Source organism: Rosa chinensis, chromosome 5 (genome assembly GCF_002994745.2).
Source record: "Rosa chinensis cultivar Old Blush chromosome 5, RchiOBHm-V2, whole genome shotgun sequence".
Classification (NCBI taxonomy): domain Eukaryota; kingdom Viridiplantae; phylum Streptophyta; class Magnoliopsida; order Rosales; family Rosaceae; genus Rosa; species Rosa chinensis.
Window position 1 is genome coordinate 26597230 of NC_037092.1, and position 21103 is coordinate 26618332.

A 21103-nucleotide genomic window follows, 5' to 3' on the forward strand; every position below is an offset into this window, starting at 1 on the left:
GTAAAAAACCCTCAAGAACTTCAAAATTATTTTAGCTTTATCCCAATCTGCTTTTACTGGTGGCCCAACTCTTTTTCTTGGTTGAACTAATTTTTTTTGAACTTCTATTTCGGTATCTTCTTCCTCCTCAACCTCTTCATCTTCATCAAAATAGTCTTTGTACTAATTTTCTTCCTCATCAGCCATCCGATCAAAAGCTGGCCTCACCTCCAAAGCTATATCGAGCATTAAAAATGTGGAATTCCATCGCGTTGGAACATCCAAAGCTAGAATCTTTTGAGAATCTATGTGGCCTTCCACCGTCTCCTTGTCAATGCACACCTTGAAGCAGTCCAATCTGTTGGAACTACTTCTAATATACTTCACAGCATTTAGGATTGTAGCACAACTTGTATCCGTAATTTTCAAACCAGCCCTAACAATAATGTTCAAGATGTGGGCCAAACACCTCACATGCATGAACTTGCCGCCGAACATTGGGGGGTTCTTCCATCCAGCCATTTTCCTTTGTAGATACTCTATTGCCACCTTATTTGCACTAGCATTATCAATAGACACAGTCAATACCTTGTCTATCCTCCACTACAGCAAGCATGTTTCTAACAGCTTTCCAATTGTTGCGCCTTTCTGATTGAGAATTACACAAAAGTTCAAGATTCTCTTGTGCAAATTCCAACCACTATCTATGAAGTGCGCTGTTAACACCATATAATTGATGTTTTGTACAGATGTCCACGTATATGTCATTAAGCACACTCTGTGGTTCTTTAAAACCATTCGAAGCTCCTCTTTCTTCTCCTCGTACATCTCCAAGAAACACCTCACTATTTTTCTTCTAGAAGGCACTTCAAATCGAGGAACTGCTACCTTGTAGAACAACCTAAACCCTTCATTCTCAATGTGGCTAAATGGCAGTTCATCAATAACTATCATTTGACAAGCAGCTTTGACACAAGATTCTTGTGACCACCCTTTATTAACTTTCAAGCTAGGTTCAGCTCTATAGATACCTCTACTAGCAAGGCTATTTTCTATGTCACCAAGCATAAGTAACACCCTCTTAGGGGGGCCCACAAGCCACGGTGGGGCCCAACCGCGACATGCATCACGTAGCCGGATGTCCAAGCTATGCCACGGTAGTCGGAAGCGACCAATACCTCTCCGGGACTTGCCAAGTTACCTTCACAAGCATGTTTTCTAAAGACTAGAATAATGGGTTTAGCATCCCACATGGAAGAAAATGTAAAGTGGAGGGGTTCCTTTAGCTATAAAAGGGACCCCTCCTCACACTTAGAAGCCATCCCATTACATCTCATGTAATCCTCTTGGGCCGCAAGACCTAACACACTAGTTAAGCTTTCAAGTGGACGTAGTTTCCCGCTAAGGCGGATGGACGAACCACTATACATCTCGTGTCACACTCTCTCACTCTTTCTTTCTTTTACATTAATTAGACCCTTCGGTCACTAACATTAACATTGGCGCCGTCTGTGGGAAGCCAACACAAAAGCTTCGTCACCTACCACGAACTTTGACCTGTAGGCGTCGAGTCAACGCCCATCGGGGGCAGGCCAACTCCCATCGGGGCCGGTCAACACTGATAAGGTTGGTCAACTCCAACTTAAACCGAAAAAAAAAAACAAATTTTGAGCATCTTGGGCGTCCAACTCCTAAGCCAAGATCAAGCAGCAAACGTTACCCATCTTCAGCGGTAACCCCAAAAAAAAAAAGAAAAAAAAAGAAGAAATTTTGAGTCGTCTCATTTGGTCGCTGTTCCCAGCCTTCCTCGTTACGTCAATGAGTATCTCCTCGGCTCGCTACTTTTGGCTAACGAGCCACAGCAAGGCCGTCGAGCTCATGGTGCAACACCAAATCACTCTGGACACCTAGAGATCTAATATGCACACCCAGACTCCATTTTTGGTTTCACCCACCATTCTCCATCTTGTCTTTAGGACACCAATGGAGCAAATAGTCGATGCCAGCGGAATCAAAGAACGATACTGCCAAGCAAAAGCACGCCAGCGGCAACAGCAGCGCCGGCGAGCGCTATGAAGCTAACGCCATCTAATTTTGGCACCCAACAATCTAATCTAAACACCTATGACGCAAACCGCTGGGAAAAGTTCCGCTGAGCATAGCCGCTAGGTATCACCGTCGGACTAACTTAGCTAGCCTGCCTCTGTTGGCTTGCATCCGCCGGACAATCTCTGCTAACCTTCCACCACTGGCCTGCTCCGCTAGTTTCCTCCGCTGACCAAGTTCTGTTGGCTCCCTCCGTTGGACTATACACCACTAACCCAAGAGTCAGCGGAGCATCAACTTTTCATGGCGTCAAGCCTCCGTTGAGCTCCAGGCCTCCGCTGTCTCCGTCGAGCTCCAAGCAAGCATCATTGGCCATGCTCCACTAAGCTTCACAGTCGGATAGCTTCACATCTGAGCTTCACCGCTGGTCAAAGGCTCCGCTCCACTGGACAAAGGCTCCACTGGCCAAGAGCTCTGCCGTCCATGATCTGCTAATGTCCTAAAGCTCCGTTCCGCTAGGAGCCACCGCAGACTAAAAGCTTCCACCGCTAGCATCCTCCGCTACCCTCCACCGACGGCCAAAGCTCAGCTGAGTAGCACTCCTCACTGGCCAATCTGCAATATGCAATTGCAGCTGTCACCGAGCTCTCGCTCCGAATTTTGGGTTCTTCATCAATTTCGCTTGCAGCAGAAGACAACGAGATAAGTCTTCTAAGTCTTCTTTTATTTGATATGCACGACACGTGCCTACCACTTGCCCATGATCAAGGTAGAAGTCAACAGAGACATGGCTAAAATTCAATGTCTTACTGTCCTTGTCTTCTATGCACACGTATAGCACAAGTAGGTTCACTCATTGACATACAATTATCAATGCCACATCTATTTTCTCACTTACTATATTGCTGCTACACATATCCTAGACCAACCATGTTGTCCAACAAAATGAACAGGAACTTTCAAATTCATTTTTCTTCACTGGAAAGCAAACTTATATTTAGTTGCTACATGCCATGTTTGTTGGATTCGTTTTTGACACAAGGATACGTGTTGCCAATATATGATAATAACTCTTGGCCATGTTTAAATTACCGTGGCAACTTATGTCATGCTCAATGCTTATCAAACATATATAGCATCTATGTTCTTACTACACTCACATAAACATATATTTATAGTAACAAGATGCACATACAGCGCACTACTTGGTACATGAACCACTTGCCATGTGATGGTCTATATCTCATCAATTCACTTATATCAGTTATATGCCTAGTTCACTACGTTCTATGATCAAGTGCCACACACTAACAGCATGGGACACTATATACATGTACTAAACACATATTTATCTTGATGCTTTATACATGTATGGTTTACTACCTCCAGGTTCCAGCTATAAGCATTTGATATTGATCAGCATATATAGACACAAGTATCTGATATTCTTTGAGCTTTAAAACACCACATCTGGTATTCATTGGTCATTATCTCTTGACTACAGTTGGACTAACTTACTTACAACTCTTGGCTAAATTAATCACACATAAGCCTGTTAGGCCCATAGACACTTGGCTACTTTGCATGCTGTCTCCAAATGGTTGTGACCATTACCCTACGCTATCAAACATTTGTATCAAAAGCATGCCTAAACTTTATAGAATATGGTTATGTGCTTCATTAAGTGATAACTAGTCTTGTAAGAACTTTTGATTAGCATTTGTCATATTATCATGCCTACCGGTATTCAAATCGGGACATCTACCTGCGTTAGCCAAATACATCATTACATCATAGGTTGTCGCAAATTTGTACATACTCATTTAGTTGGGGCATGTTCACAAAGTAAATGATTTTACATAGTGTGACCGGTCACTTGGCATCTTGCGATATATATCAATTACTAATCATTTGCTTTATATTATGTTAGGGAGGCATAATCACCGATCACCTCTCAAATTAACAAAATCATCATCCTTATACTAAGGTGCTTCGCCAAAGTAATGGAGCGTCATGCTTGGACAACTCCAACATGATTTGGGTACTTATATCAATTCCAACGCCAACTCACTCCAAATCGGCATAAGATAAGTAACCATATCTTATCTTTTGCGCTCTTGCAATTAGAACCATTGCCATGTCTTTACATGCTTTTACTACTTTTAAGCATGCCTACAACATTTCGAAGATTTAGAAAAACCACTAGCTATGCCTTACATGCAATCCCATGCTTTAAATATCGATCTCAATGATCCTTAAGCATGCCTACAAAAATACAAAATGTTATTAGCAACTTTACAACAAGTACATGATATGCACATATGCCATGCTTCTATTTAATTGTAACTCAATTAAATAAACATGTGACGCTTACTTAGACAAACTATGTCATGCTTATTTGTTGTTCATACAATTAGTAAGATTTACATGTACACTATATGTAAAATATTTTGTCTAGCCTCTTGGCCACCATATTTTGTCAAACTTTCTCCACGGGAAAGAGACCCAAACGGGTCTAGACTCAACGAGTCTATGGTCTACGACCAACTGCCAAGCGGTAAGGCAACGCCTGATAATGACAATGACCGCTACGCGGCATTGCAGTCAAGTTTTTCTCCTTCGGGAAAGAGTAAAGGGACCGGTTAACGTAGGTCACGGCAACCATTGATCCGACAGTTAACCCCCGACGCTTAGGTATCAAAGATTAGGTTCGCTACTTAACACCCACTGCTTAAACGCAGCTCCCCTCATCAAATAATTTTCCGACCATACGGAGGTCTATACCTAGGAGTGGAGGACTCCTTGGAGGGCCTAGCAGGGGGCCCACCCGAAAGGGCATAAACGCTCGCTCAGACCAATTCTAAATGGACGACGCACTTGCACTAATTATGCTAGCAACACGGCACAAAGCTACTCTTTGGTATCAACCCCGCAAGAAAACCCTCTTACTTGGGGACTTCGGGGACTTGTACATACAGCCCAGCATAATTAACAACGATTACATTTATGCCTCATGCATCATATTCGAGCTTTCCACTCACGAGCTTCCGCTTACTCCTTCGCGGCACCCTCGAGCTTCCGCTCACGCCTTCGCATCACCCCCGAGCTTCCCGCTCACGCCTTCCCAGCATCCTCGAGCCTTCCGCTCACACCTTCCTGGCAGCCCCGAGTTTTCCGCTCATGCCCTCTCGGCACCCCCGAGCTTTCACGCTCTTACCTTCCGGCATTCCCAAGTTTTATACTCACATCCCCTCGACATAATACACATTAATGGAACATTGAATTCTTCTACCATTTGTCCTTTGCAACAAATCAAATTCTTTTCTCATTCCATTAATACGAGCGAAAACCAAACAAACACAAGCGTTCACGTATTCATCATTCACGAATTACAAACGCTTGCCTTCATCGCACTCATGCAACTTAAACCGAGTGTAACCTCATCAAATCGACCTCATTCGTTTTCTTGCGCGGATCACGCATTTGTCATATGTAATTCATATGTTCACACAATTACATGCACTCTCGAGTCTATACATCATAACCGATCGTATTCGACGACATTCACATGTATACATCAACATGTATCACGCACCTCGCACATTCGTATATGCCAACACATATCAATGCAACTCACATTTGTTGACCAATACAACAAGTATTCTACAAGTGCGTGCTTTTGTCTTTGTTATGCAGGTTAAAGAGTCTCTTCTTGCTTACGGAGTTCGGGGACTTGTAGGGGCTCCGTGCCGCCTGGTTGCTTATGCTTGATGACTTCATGATTATAACTCCCCAACCAAGAAGCTCCTCTTACTTAGGGACTTGTAGATACCTCTACTAGCAAGGCTATTTTCTATATCACCAAGCATAAGTAACACCCTTTTAGGGGGGCCCATAAGCCACGGTGGGGCCTAACCGCGACATGCATCACCTAGCCGGATGTCCAAGCTACGCCACAATAGTTGGAAACAGCCAATACCTCGCTGGGAAACCACCTTCCCGGCCTTGCCAAGTTACCTTCACAAGCATGTTTTCTAAAGACTATAATAGTGGGTTTAGCATCCCACATGGAAGAAAATGTAAAGTGGAGGGGTTCCCTTAGATATAAAAGGGACCCCTCCTCACACTTAGAAGCCATCCCATTACATCTCATGTAATCCTCTTGGGCCGCAAGGCCCAACACATTAGTTAAACTTTCAAGTGGACGTAGTTTCCCGCTAAGGCGGGAGACGAACCACTATACATCTCGTGTCACATTCTCTCACTCTCTCTTTCTTTTACGTTAATTAAACCCCTTGGTTACTAACATTAACAAGCTCCACCATCACCAATCAATACTTGCTAACTGTCTTCCAAATTCTCCCCCCAGGATACTTTTTACACACCTTTTCTATATATCTACGCAAAGTACTTGTACCATTAAATAAAGAATCAGCAGCAAGGTCAGCGGCGCAATACCGGCATTTTGCTCGTTTCTCAAATCCACATTCCTCTTTCTTCCCATCTTTTTCAATGTAGAGTGTTCTGTCATACTTCTCGTAATAATTCCACACAAGAACCTCGGGGCAGCCTTCTTCGTTCTATTTTCTCTTCTTCTCTTTTTTGACTCACCGCAGGATACCTGAGTTGGAGCTTCCTCTACACCTTCTACTGCAACTGCAACTTCTAGTTCCTTGTTTTTAGCTTGCTGACAGATAGCTACTGCATCATTCCCAACTGCTTCATCTTTCTCACTATCAGAATGAGTCGAATGGTAACTCAATGAGTGACTTGAATCCGATGAGGGTCCCATCAAGTCTGAATTCTGAAATTGCAGCACAAAGTCAGGACAACAATAAAGCAATTGCAAGTAGGTAAACAAATTACAAATCAATCAATGCAACCAACTGGGAATTGCAGCAATGCTTCAACAATTGCAAGCAGAGAGTAGAGATTGCAGAATGGACAATCGAAACAAAACACCATCAAGTTTCAACAAATGCTTTCAAGTTTCAACAAAATCGAAATACAAACAATGAAACAAAGGTGAGAATGTGAAAACAGTGAGATTACAATTTACAATTTACAATTTACAATCTACAAATTACAAAATCCAAGTCCAAATTTACAAACAGAGGTGAGTTTCAGAGAGTACAAACTACAAAGATCCAAGTAAAAAATTGAAAACAAAATCCAATTATCCAACTGCAAAATTGAAAATGGAATCCAACTTATCCAACTACAAAGTCGGGACTCGGGAAAACTGAATCCCAAATTTCTAAATCGAATAGCAGCTGTGGTGACCCGAGAGGGGAGTCCCACAGTGCCGCGACCCAGAGCCAATGAGAAACCGACATGTCACGAATAGCATCCCGATAACTCATCAACCCGAAATCGCAAGGCCTTTTGGGTTTAGATTGTTGGTTTACAAAATACTTTCTTGGACAAATCATTCTAGCAACCGAACAGTATATTTTCAAAAGTGGAATTTGAAATGGGCTATGAATTTCGGGCTTACAATTGGAGTCCAATTTGGACAACAAATTACTAAGTAACTACAAGTGCGAGAGACACACCCCAGGGTTACGGGCCTCTCGAAGTTTTGGTAAACGAGTAGGAAATAAATAAAAGTAAACATACAAGCTACTTCAAAATCCGATAAAGGACCAAAACCTTCTTTTGATAAAATTAAAGAAGAACGCGCCAAGCTGGGCCATGTGCCTCCTCTGTACACTCCCCGACCACATGCTCGAAACCTGCATACTGTTGTAGGGGTGAGCTTTCGTCCTCGCATGCCCAGTAGGGGCTGACCCAACCATGCTAGGTTTGAAAAATACTATATTTGAAAATATTTATTACATAATATTGTGCACGTTTATCGAAAATACTTTAAAAAGAGGCAACCACAAACATTTATTTTCTTTTATAAAATATATACAGAATGCTTCACACAACTTGGAGCTCCGAGATACTTACTTGCCGGCTAAAGTAAAATAAATCGGTGACCGACCCGGTTCGTCATCCTTCGAGAACCGGCCAACTACTCTGTAGTCCTTGTGACTACAAGTAGCGAAAGTGTCAATTTATTGACTCTGAGTCTCCTATGACTGGTTCACTGTCTGTACTCACCTTTCCTCGACAAACATAAGAGCACAGCCCCCTCCGGAGGTTCATGGTTATCGACACCGTGAGATCCCTAGGAATCTACTCGTCTAAGTCCCATTCACTTTCAGGTCACAAGTACAAACATACAATGGGTACAGTATCTCAACATGCAAGTCTAACACAGATATCACGAGGCATTGACTAATGAACAGCCAAAAATATACTTGCAGGCAACATATTATTATACTATAGCATTCCACATATAGAAAAGCCTCTAACAAGGAAGGGACAGCTCACCCTACCTAGATATGGAGTGCTCATCAGCAATGAGATTCGTTCTCAACTTTCGATCATTTGTCCAAACCCACGTGCACACGCTCGAGTGCTTTAACAAAAACTAAATCTGATAAGTACTCAATTCATAACTCATTTGCTCAATTTCTTTATGAGTCACCAATTTATCCTGAATCGATATTTAATGGTAACCATTCCAGAACAATTCACTTAACGTAGTAAGCTCATTCGGGAGATGGTGATCACACTTTTTTCCATGTTAAAATTTCAGTCAACCGGTTTGACCTCATTTTATTTAGTTTTTAAACCTTAAGCAATTAAATAATAGGGCTAAATACTGGTTACTACCCTGTGGTTTAGGTCCAAAATCAATTCAGTCCCTGGACTTCTAATTTTATAAAAAAACACCCCTGCAGTTTCAATTTTGATCTAATAGGTCAAATCTGTTAGTCTTTCGATAATTGAGTCATTTGACTTTTTGACGTGGCTCATATATGGCCTATGTTTTATGATATGGTGTTGAGGTGGCATGCATAGTCAATTTAGGAGTGGATCTCGCTATTAGAAATCTATCAAATAAAAAGTTTTTCATCAAATAATCCAACTATAAGTTGAACCCATAGCAGAATATTAACAAATTGGACCTATTAGATCAAAATTGAAAGTACATGAGTGTTTTTGATGAAATTATAAGTCCAGGGATTGAATTGATTTTGGACCTAAACCACAGGTAGTAACCAGTATTTAGCCCTAAATAATAATTACCATTCCCGAATGATTTCGCCTTTCAAACTCCTTTCGGGATATGGTGATTATACTTATTTCCTTAATATATTCCAAGTCAACCAGTTTGACCCTTTTTACTTAATCAATAAATACTAGCAAATAAATAGTAATTACCATTCCCGAATGATCACATTCTTACGATAACTTCCGGATATGGTGACACTAGAATACTCCGATTTTAAACCTTATTTCATGAACGTTAACCCAATATCCTAATTTAGCTCAAACAAATAAAATCCACCATTTTCATAATCAATTTCTCAAACAATTGTGATTACTTAATCTCCTTGACTTCACTCAACACATTGAGTTTTAATTCTCAATTACCACCAAAATATACCCTTCGGCAAAAAGACATTTCCAAAATTGATATCAGATACACCTTCTTAATTGGCATAACCAACTCTGTCACATTCAACCAATTTCAATCTCACCTACCAAACTGTTTAAGCATTTGACTCGAAAATGTCATCTTAAATTAACTTCATTCAATCCATTTTCCAACCATTCAACATCATGCTCATATCACCATCATAATCTGTTCAACTTAACCATAACTATTACAAGATCACTAAACCAGACCCTTACCAAGCTTCTTTTCCGATTTAGGAGTTTAATTCCGTCGTGGCATATTCGATTCCAACCAAAGTTCATCTTTTCCGATACTCCAAATTGCAGCAATCCAAGAACCTCAAGTCTCCATCTCCACAACAGAACAACAACTTATTTAATTAGTCTCGAAGTCCAAACAACAATCAAACTCTTAAATTCATAGGCCTGCATTCCTTACCCATTTTCATTTTTGCCGAGACCATATCCTTCACCACGTACTGCAACCTGCAATCCCCATAATTTCTTCATCCTTCCTTTAAGAACACATTCGAAATCGAGGCCAAAAGCCTTCCCTTCTAATCTGTATTCCTCCTTTTCCTCCGAACCCAATATTCACATATCCCAAATTGAAGAACAAAACATCAGAAATCCACTATTTCGAAAGTGAAACTCAACCGGACAAGGAAAGGGCCTCGGGTTTGGCTTACCAGAACGGCTAGATGCGCCGGTGGTATACACGGCGGAGCTATGGCAGTCCACGCGCCAGAGGCGGCGCGTGCAGCTGCTCTGGTCAGAATCAGAGGTCAAGACCATGGGGTTTTGGATAAAATGGTAGGTGCTGATACCATTTCTGGTAGTGGTTTGATCCAATTCGGACAGGAAGTTGGAGATTGGAGACGGGCAATGGCAGGACTCTGACGTGAGGTGCGTTCGGTGGTCTTCCGGCGTCAGACGGTACAAGGCTTCGGGGTTTGGGCGAGTGGCTTGTTTTGAATCAATTCATGGTGGCGATGAGCGGATAAAGTGGTTGGAAGTAGCCTTTCTGGCTAGGCGTGGTGGCGGAAACTGTGGTGGTTGCATGCGGTAGCTGGAGGCGATGCATGCTAGTGATTCTTGCTGGGTTGAGGTCGAAATTTGGTCCTGGTTCGATTGGTGGTGGCAGTTTTGCTAGGTGGTGGCCGGAATCGGTGTTTTCCGGTGGTTGCAGAGGGAAAAAGAGAGAGTGTGTGAGAAAGAGAGGTCGGGGAGAGAGAGAGAGAGAACGCGGCCGAGAGTGAGGGAGAGAGTGTTTTGGGATTTTAGGTTTTCTTTTTTTCTTATTTATACTTGTACATGTGAAATGACAATTCTAACCCTGTGATGAATTCGACCAAAAATTGAGGCGGGTTTTGAGCTCGCTTCTTTATTCGTTTTTCATCACTAATGTTCTTAGTCGACTCCGTCGTATGCCCAAAACTCGAATTACTAAAAATTCAATTTGTATCTTTTCATAATAATCCCGACAATCTTTTGCTTCAATAAACCTTGGTAATTCTTTAGGCCCAATTGGAAGGACATTGGCCCAAACTTTAATTTTCGGCCCAAACTTAATTCAAATAGCCCAATTAGTAGTCTCGATACCTAAAAATGTCCAAAATCGATTCCTTCACTAAAATCACCTTGTGCAAAAATCTTATTTTCGAAAAATTACCTTCTAAAAATTAAACAAAATTTTTGGGGGCTCACAACAGCTGCTCATTGCTATACAAGTCGAGAAGACTCAGAAGAGTACCTATAAATCGAAGACTGGTGACCGGAAGAGTCGAAGATTGGGGTGTTTCGTTCGATGGCTCGATGGCTCTAGGCGGAGGCCGGAGAGGTTGGAATATGAGAGGTAAGAGGCGGAGAAGACTCAGAAGAGGTCAATCGATTTTGTCATTTGGCCATTTGGGTGTTGTATAACTGATTAGGGCTTACCAATCTGCTGCAGTCATGTCTGTGCTATTAGTATAGACTTCAGAATATAACCTATAAGTGGAAGCCACATATACAAACTTGGGTCCGGGACCGGCTCGAACTGACAAGTATAGTATTGGGACCGAACCGGCAAGTATAGCACTGGGACCGAACCAGACCAAAAACTCTACATTTCAGTCTAAAACCCGGCCTGAACCTGCCGATCCGGGTCGGTTCTGTTCGGTTTTCCGGGTTTTTGGTCATTTATGCCTAGCCCTAATCCTTTCAGAGAAAAAGTTTCTAATTACTAGTAGGGTGATAAGGGTGGTAAAAGATAACCTCATTGTAGTAAAAGGGACATTCTGTGTAAAAGTAAAAATTAAATATGGGAGTTCTTTTTGTTTTTTTATTATTAAGCAAATACGAGATTGTGCGATATTAGATCCTTAGAGACAGATAAGTAAGGGCACAAATCTCACCCTCAAATTTGGACGCAAAGGATTTGCCACACTCTGAGAACCCACCGCTTGTCCCCTTCTTTGACTTTATTAAATATTAAAGAAAGTACAATGATGGGGAGACATAAAGCCTTATCCATAGAGAGAGATTACTTACAACATAAGCAAGGTAATCAAAACCCTTTTGATCATAAAGATATCGATGTGGTACAAGCCAAATAAACTTTGATGGTCAACTCAGTTATGTTTGTCAACTAAATTAGTGGCTAAAGTTGGTATGAATATCGTACCTTATGGTTTGGCGGAGTATAACTTATATATGAGAAACTGATTGAAGTCTTAATTTGGAGGCACTAAATCCTAATGGGTTGTGCCTTGGAGACCGAGATACGTCTGTATGCTTGTTAGATGCAATCATGCAATTATGTGTATGGAAATGCATGTAATCATCCATCCACTTGAGTCTAACATGGAATATGGATTCATTGGTGCAAAACCATATGAGATGGCTGATATAAGGACAGATGGAGTTTGAAAAGAGATTGGAGTAGTTGGACTGCCTTGTAGAGTTAAGTTGTAGTCAAAATTAATACTTGCAGTAGAAGTAAGAGCTTGAGCTGATGAAAAACCAGAAAGTACACTTGGTGCATGTGAGAGACTAGGAGAAGCACTTGGTGCAACTTTGCAGTTGATGAGAAACCATGAGGAACATTTGATGAAGAAGAAACTACTTGTGCTTGTGACACAATTTATTGTACTTGTGGTGATTGTGCTTGAGTTTGAACATGATTTAGTGCTGCTTGAGTTTGAACATGATTTAGTGCTGCTTGAGGAGATATTGATGTTCCTGTTGCAAGAATTAGAGTTTTACCGATCATTGCAATGAGAGGTAGAGAGCTACTAGCTTGAGTTTCATTCTCAATGTGAATCTCTGCAGCCTTGAGAATGGTCTTAAGTTTCCCTAATGACCAACTGACGAACCGAGCCCTTAGTATAGTTTTGAGTGCTGTAAATTCTTAATGGAGACCCCTAAGCACGGTAACTACTGTTGGAACTTGTGGGACTTTAGTCCCACATGGAAGAAGTGTTAAAGGCTAATGGCCTTTATAGGGAGCTTCCCATGTAAAGAAGTAAATGGATGACATGTATAGAAGTGGGCTTTGTGGGCTTTTCTAGTGGGTTTCCCATTGGATTATGGGAGAAGTGTAAGTCCTTAGATATTATGGCTACTATGATGATAGACCGGTGGTTACTCCATTTGTGCTGATTGTTAGAACCAATCAGTATATACGAACAGTAACCGTATATATATATATATATATATATATATATATATATATATATAATCTAAATCACAAATTGAATATATAATAATAATAATCAATTGAAATCAAATAACTTTAATTCGAAATTGAATCACTAACTTGATCAGATAGAGGCCTGCAATGCAGTGACCTAAGACAGAAATTCGCCCCTACTTGTGCTGTAGTTTCAGACGTCTATCTAGAGGATACAACTATCTGGTACAAGTTCTTGCACAAGAACTTGACCCTGACAAATTCTACTTTATGTTTCTCAGAATAACTTTTTGGGGAAAGGAAGAAGAAGATCGATCGATGGATTGTGACGACCGAAGGTCGTCCTTATATAAAAGCCAAGATGAACAGTTGCGTCGGCAGTTGTTTGACGTTGTTTGATTCCATCTATTGCAACTGTTAGATTTTATCCGAAAATTGAACAGTTAAGCAAAAAATAAAATCAGATTTAGTCAAACCGAGCCCAAGAGCCCCAAGGCCCAAGGCCCATCTTTGACTTATATATATTTGCATAATCCAATGGGAAACCCACTAGAAAAGCCCACAAAGCCCACTTCTATACATGTCATCCATTTACTTCTTTACATGGGAAGCTCCCTATAAAGGCCATTAGCCTTTAACACTTCTTCCATGTGGGACTAAAGTCCCACAAGTTCCAACAATACCCCACATTTTCGATTCAAACCCTAACAATACCCCACATTTGAATAGAAAATAAGAGATCGAATTAGGAACGCATCGTTATTTCGGAGAACTTTGATAGGATATGCATCGGAAAATGTGTCTTTTGGACTTGAACCTTTCATAGTGAATACTTATTGGATTTACTTTGTGAAGTAGTGAACTCAAGTCTTGAACTATTCACGTTTTGTAGTAAACCGAGACAACAAGTATCACACATATCATATCTAGACATAGTCCAAATTCTTACGGTTGTGTTCATTTTGGTCCTGAACAACTCCTTACTTCGTGAGAGTTTTAGAGAACTTAGCCATGTTGGTTCTCATAGATGCGACCCCACATCAATCTCATATAGGTAATGCCAATTAAGAATAGTCCGTACTATCCCACTTAAAAGCTATTAGCATTATTAAGAATATATGTTAATATTCATCCCTCAATCGTCAACGGAAAACACACTTTGTTTTATCTTAGGAATGAGCATATATGTGTGTGTTAAATATCTTGAGTCTTCCCCAACTAGTTTGCCTATTGAACCTAGACCATGGGATCTCCAATGTTGCTAGGTTAGGTTTCCGCCAAGTATTGACTCATTGTATTGGCTTTAAGCCCATTCCCCTCGATGTAAATAGGACTTGCTCTCTATTAAGGCCTTTAGTCAAAGGATCCGCTATATTCTCCTTTGATTTTACATAGTCAATGGAAATAATTCCATTCTTGAGCAAGTCTCTAATTGTTTTGTGACGTCGCCTTATATGCCTCGATTTGCCATTGTAGATTTGGTTCTTTGCTCTTGTAAGAGCAGCCATGCTATCACAATGTATGCAAATGGCCGTAACAGGCTTTGGCCACAATGGAATACCTTCTAGGAAATTTTTGAGCCATTCCGCTTCTTCGGCGGCTTTGTCTAAGGCTACAAATTCTGCTTCCATAGTTGAGCGTGTATTCACAGTTTGTTTTGATGATTTCCAAGATACGGCTGCACCTCCAAGTGTAAATACGTATCCACTTGTGGACTTACTTTCCGAATTATTGGAAATCCAATTTGCATCACAATACCCTTCTATTACGGGAGGATATTTGGTATAATGTAACCCATAGTCTATTGTATGCTTTAGATATCGTAAGACTCTTACTAAGGCAATCCAATGTTCTTTTCCCGGATTGCTTGAGTATCTACTAAGTCGACTTACACTATATGCCAAATCCGGTCTTGTACAATTCATTATGTACATTAAACTTCCAAGAACTTGTGTATACTCCAATTGAGACACACCATCACCTTGATTTTTCTTAAGATGACCGGTCTATACCGGTCAGTATATACGAACAGTAACAAATAGAACAACATCTTGTGGGACTACTATGATGATAGACCGGTGGTTTTGTAATGATTCAATTTCGACTTAGATATAATATCATCATAGTAGCCATAATATCTAAGGGCTTTGTGGGCTTTTCTAGTGACTTACACTTCTTCCTAAACTACAAAAGTACTGAAATTGGGGAAAATGATACTTCTACTGTTCAAGAAGAAATTCTAGAACCAAGGAGAAGTAAACGTGGAAAGATTGCTAAAGAGTTTGGACCCGAATTTATGACCTTTAATCTTGAAGGAGAACCTCAAACATATAAGGCTGCCATGGAATCCTTGGAAGCACCTTATTGGAAAGAGGCTATTCAAAATGAAGTGGAATCCATTATACAAAATAATACTTGGACATTGGTTGATTTGCCTCCTGGACATAAACCAATAGGCCATAAATGGATTTTTAAAAGAAAGATGAGACCTGATGGTACCATAGAAAAATATAAAGCTCGTATAGTAGCTAAAGGGTATCGTCAAAAAGAAGGTGTAGATTTTTTCGACACTTATTCGCCGGTGACAAGAATTACGTCCATACGAACTCTAATTGCTATAGCGGCTGTACACAATATGGACATACACCAAATGGATGTGAAAACCGCATTTCTAAATGGCGAACTAGATGAAGAAATCTACATGGAACAACCTGAAGGGTTTATTGTTAAAGGTCAAGAAAATAAAGTTTGTAAATTAGTTAAGTCTCTATACGGACTTAAACAAGCTCCCAAGCAATGGCATGAGAAATTTGATAATACACTATTATCAAATGGGTTCAAAATAAATGAATGTGACAAATGTGTCTATGTCAAAGTATGTAGAAACGCCTGTGTCATTGTATGTTTATATGTGGATGACATGCTCATTATGGGAACGAGTAAGGATGTAATAAATCAAACAAAGAAAATGTTGCATTCCTCATTTGATATGAAAGATATGGGAATTGCGGACGTGATTCTTGGTATTCGAATTCAACGGAATTCGGATGGTTACATACTTACTCAATCTCATTATGTAGAAACAGTCCTTAGAAAATATGGACACTATGATGATAGACCGGTGGTTACTCCATTTGATCCCTCTAGTCATCTTAAGAAAAATCAAGGTGATAGTGTGTCTCAATTGGAGTATACACAAGTTCTTGGAAGTTTAATGTACATAATGAATTGTACAAGACCGGATTTGGCATATAGTGTAAGTCGACTTAGTAGATACTCAAGCAATCCGGGAAAAGAACATTGGATTGCCTTAGTAAGAGTCTTACGATATCTAAAGCATACAATAGACTATGGGTTACATTATACCAAATATCCTCCCGTAATAGAAGGGTATTGTGATGCAAATTGGATTTCCAATAATTCGGAAAGTAAGTCCACAAGTGGATACGTATTTACACTTGGAGGTGCAGCCGTATCTTGGAAATCATCAAAACAAACTGTGAATACACGCTCAACTATGGAAGCAGAATTTGTAGCCTTAGACAAAGCCGCCGAAGAAGCGGAATGGCTCAAAAATTTCCTAGAAGGTATTCCATTGTGGCCAAAGCCTGTTACGGCCATTTGCATACATTGTGATAGCATGGCTGCTCTTACAAGAGCAAAGAACCAAATCTACAATGGCAAATCGAGGCATATAAGGCGACGTCACAAAACAATTAGAGACTTGCTCAAGAATGGAATTATTTCCATTGACTATGTAAAATCAAAGGAGAATATAGCGGATCCTTTGACTAAAGGCCTTAATAGAGAGCAAGTCCTATTTACATCGAGGGGAATGGGCTTAAAGCCAATACAATGAGTCAATACTTGGCGGAAACCTAACCTAGCAACATTGGAGATCCCATGGTCTAGGTTCAATAGGCAAACTAGTTGGGGAAGACTCAAGATATTTAACACACACATATATGCTCATTCCTAAGATAAAACAAAGTGTGTTTTCCGTTGACGATTGAGGGATGAATATTAACATATATTCTTAATAATGCTAATAGCTTTTAAGTGGGATAGTACGGACTATTCTTAATTGGCATTACCTATATGAGATTGATGTGGGGTCGCATCTATGAGAACCAACATGGCTAAGTTCTCTAAAACTCTCACGAAGTAAGGAGTTGTTCAGGACCAAAATGAACACAACCGTAAGAATTTGGACTATGTCTAGATATGATATGTGTGATACTTGTTGTCTCGGTTTACTACAAAACGTGAATAGTTCAAGACTTGAGTTCACTACTTCACAAAGTAAATCCAATAAGTATTCACTATGAAAGGTTCAAGTCCAAAAGACACATTTTCCGATGCATATCCTATCAAAGTTCTCCGAAATAACGATGCGTTCCTAATTCGATCTCTTATTTTCTATTCAAATGTGGGGTATTGTTAGGGTTTGAATCGAAAATGTGGGGTATTGTTGGAACTTGTGGGACTTTAGTCCCACATGGAAGAAGTGTTAAAGGCTAATGGCCTTTATAGGGAGCTTCCCATGTAAAGAAGTAAATGGATGACATGTATAGAAGTGGGCTTTGTGGGCTTTTCTAGTGGGTTTCCCATTGGATTATGCAAATATATATAAGTCAAAGATGGGCCTTGGGCCTTGGGGCTCTTGGGCTCGGTTTGACTAAATCTGATTTTATTTTTTGCTTAACTGTTCAATTTTCGGATAAAATCTAACAGTTGCAATAGATGGAATCAAACAACGTCAAACAACTGCCGACGCAACTGTTCATCTTGGCTTTTATATAAGGACGACCTTCGGTCGTCACAATCCATCGATCGATCTTCTTCTTCCTTTCCCCAAAAAGTTATTCTGAGAAACATAAAGTAGAATTTGTCAGGGTCAAGTTCTTGTGCAAGAACTTGTACCAGATAGTTGTATCCTCTAGATAGACGTCTGAAACTACAGCACAAGTAGGGGCGAATTTCTGTCTTAGGTCACTGCATTGCAGGCCTCTATCTGATCAAGTTAGTGATTCAATTTCGAATTAAAGTTATTTGATTTCAATTGATTATTATTATTATATATTCAATTTGTGATTTAGATTATATATATATATATACGGTTACTGTTCGTATATACTGATTGGTTCTAACAATTGGTCTTTTGTGGGGCGAGTGACTTCTTGGCAGCAACAAGACTTGGTTTGGCAGCAACATTCTTGCCTTTGTTTTTCTGAAACTTGGCCTTTGATGGACTTCCTCCAATCATGTTTGTGTTTGGCTCCATAGAAGTAGCATCAGCCCTTTCATTCTTCCGGTGATCCTCTTCAACACGAAGTTTCAGAACCAATTGCTCAAAATTCATGTCCTCAGTTAGATGTTTCAGATATACTTTGAAATCTTTCCATGAAGGAGGTAACTTTTCAATAACAGAACCAACAAGAAAATTCGAGTTCAGTCCCATACCTTCTTCATCTAACTCATGAACAATGACTTGAAGTTCCTCCACTTGCTTGACAACAGACTTGGCATCGACCATCTTGTAATTCAGAAACTTGCTAATGACAAACTTCTTTGAACAAGCAACTTCAGTCTTGTACTTGTTGTCCAACGACTCCCATAATTCCTTTGCTGTTTTGAATGATGAGTAAATATCATACAAGGAATCGTCTAAGGCATTGAGGATATAATTCCTGCACAGAAACTCATTGCTCGCCCAGGCAACAATGGCCTTCTGATTTTCGGCCTTTTGAGCATCAGTTGGAACATTCTCTCCATCTCCTTCGGGAAGATCCTTTGGAGCCTCGATTGTGAGAACATCTGCCACATGAAGAGTTGTCAAATAGAACAACATCTTCTGTTGCCAACGTTTGAAATCCGAACCCTTGAATTTCTCAGGTTTCTCCACATGATTCTTCGTAGTAGATACCGATTGATCCATTGGGAAACCCACTAGAAAAGCCCACAAAGCCCACTTCTATACATGCCATCCATTTACTTCTTTACATGGGAAGCTCCCTATAAAGGCCATTAGCCTTTAACACTTCTTCCATGTGGGACTAAAGTCCCACAAGTTCCAACAACTACAATATCTTCCTCATCAATGAATGCACAATAGTTGAAGATCGAACATCCCTTGCAGCCTTGAGCTTATCCAGATAAGTCTCAATATCATCATTCCCATTCCTCAAGTTTGTAAATTAGACTTCTAATGAAGAATGTTTTGTCTATATGAGGCAGCAAATTTAAGTTTGAGAATCGTCTACTTCTCTTTGAGAAAATTTCAGCACATGTCATAGCAATAGGACTCAAGGTTTGGCCAACTATACTTTGATCATGATTTTTCCAATTGATTTAATCCAAAGAAAAAATACTGGTACCACCATCAGATGCAGTGCATGTTGTGGAGGACAAGGAGTGGGTGCAATCCACAAAACCATATGGATTTTGACCTCAAAGAAATGATTCAAGTTTGAGTAACCATGCTGGCTAGTTTGTTTCATCAAGTAGTATATTAGGGAGGTACACTGTGGTTCGAATAGTGTTTGTCTACTTGCTTATATGTGTGTGTCTGTAGTTTCAAAAAATAAAGATTCACAATTTTTTCACAAATCTTCAACTATTCTTATGATTCACTTGCAGAGAAAGATAGTAGAGTACTTGAATGTTCTTCAAGATGAACATATCTAAATCTATTGCGAGAAAAGCTGAGTGTGATATCAGTGTATGAAGAATTGAATATAACTGTAACTTTGAAAGCTGTAGATGAACTTGGATTTGAACTTAAACTAGGTCACTGATCGAACTAGGCTCTTGATGTCATGAAATCTGGAGGGAGAAAAAGGAAAAATTGCAGACAAAGATGGATGCACTGTTCATCACTGTTCATGTAACAGTGAAATGACAGTTTTGCCCCCAGCTTTTGACTGAAATTACAATTATGCCATATTCCTCTTTTTTTTTTTTGTTTTTTTTTACAATTCAGATTTCAGCCATATATCCTTTCAATTTGATTTTGTTTTCTTTTTTAAGGAGAACTAGTCTGTTTAGTATTTGTAAATTTCTACAAATTATGGAAAAAGTTTGTTGTTTGCTGTATCCCATTTGTTGTTAATTTATTATTAATAAAAAAAATTATATTCTAAGTAGCACAGATATTTTTTAGAAGACGAGTATTCATCTATTATATATGAAACTTGGAAAAAAAAAAAAACACTCGCAGCATTGCGCGGGTCAATTTGCTAGTAACATACTAATTAAGCAAACCACCTAATAAGTAATTAAGCTAATTGAGATTAATTCTGCTAACACGGCAAACTCAGAGATCAGAGAATTGAAAAATGAAAGGGGTTGACCTACTTGTGAATTACAATCTTCGATGAACAACAATCTTCAAACTCACAGATGGAAGAAAATTAGCAAGCAAGCGTAGAGATGACAAAACTAAAAGAGAAGGATGCTGAGAGTGACCTTATCCTTTCTTTATGCTTCAAATTTTGGTTGTGATACATATATGATATGATTGAGACTCAAAATCAATTGCTTTTCTCTGTTTAGAAGCTCCAAGGGTAAAATCATAGTGAAAGGAAGAAGATAAAACAAGCACGCACGTGTTTGTATTGAGACTGGCTTTAGGCGGACAAAAATATTAAAATGACTTAATCTGTAATAAATCTGTTTTAAAAAAAAAAACTGATAAATAATGTCCTGTACTTAAAATTAATATAAGGATTTAAAGGAAAAAAAACTTTTCAATAATAGAGGTTAATTGGGATCGTTCTTTTTTGGGGCGGATCAAGATAAACTATGATAGGGCTTGGAAGGATCAATCGACACGTGGTGGGTATGGTGCGGTTTTGTGGATTATAGAGGTCATGTTCTTGGCGTTTTTGC

General features: G+C 39.7%; 1 protein-coding gene across 1 annotated transcript; it reads right to left on the bottom strand.

Annotated features, from left to right (window-relative positions):
- Nucleotides 1-18359: 18359 nt before the first annotated feature.
- Nucleotides 18360-19151, bottom strand: LOC112203539. The gene has a single exon (XM_024344497.1). The coding sequence runs from the start codon at nucleotides 19149-19151 to the stop codon at nucleotides 18360-18362; it is 792 nt and encodes a 263-aa protein (XP_024200265.1).
- Nucleotides 19152-21103: the final 1952 nt, after the last annotated feature.

Coding starts and splice junctions, on each gene's coding strand:
- LOC112203539 (XM_024344497.1), bottom strand. CDS start 19,151: ATGGATCAATCGGTATCTACTACGAAGAATCATGTGGAGAAACCTGAG.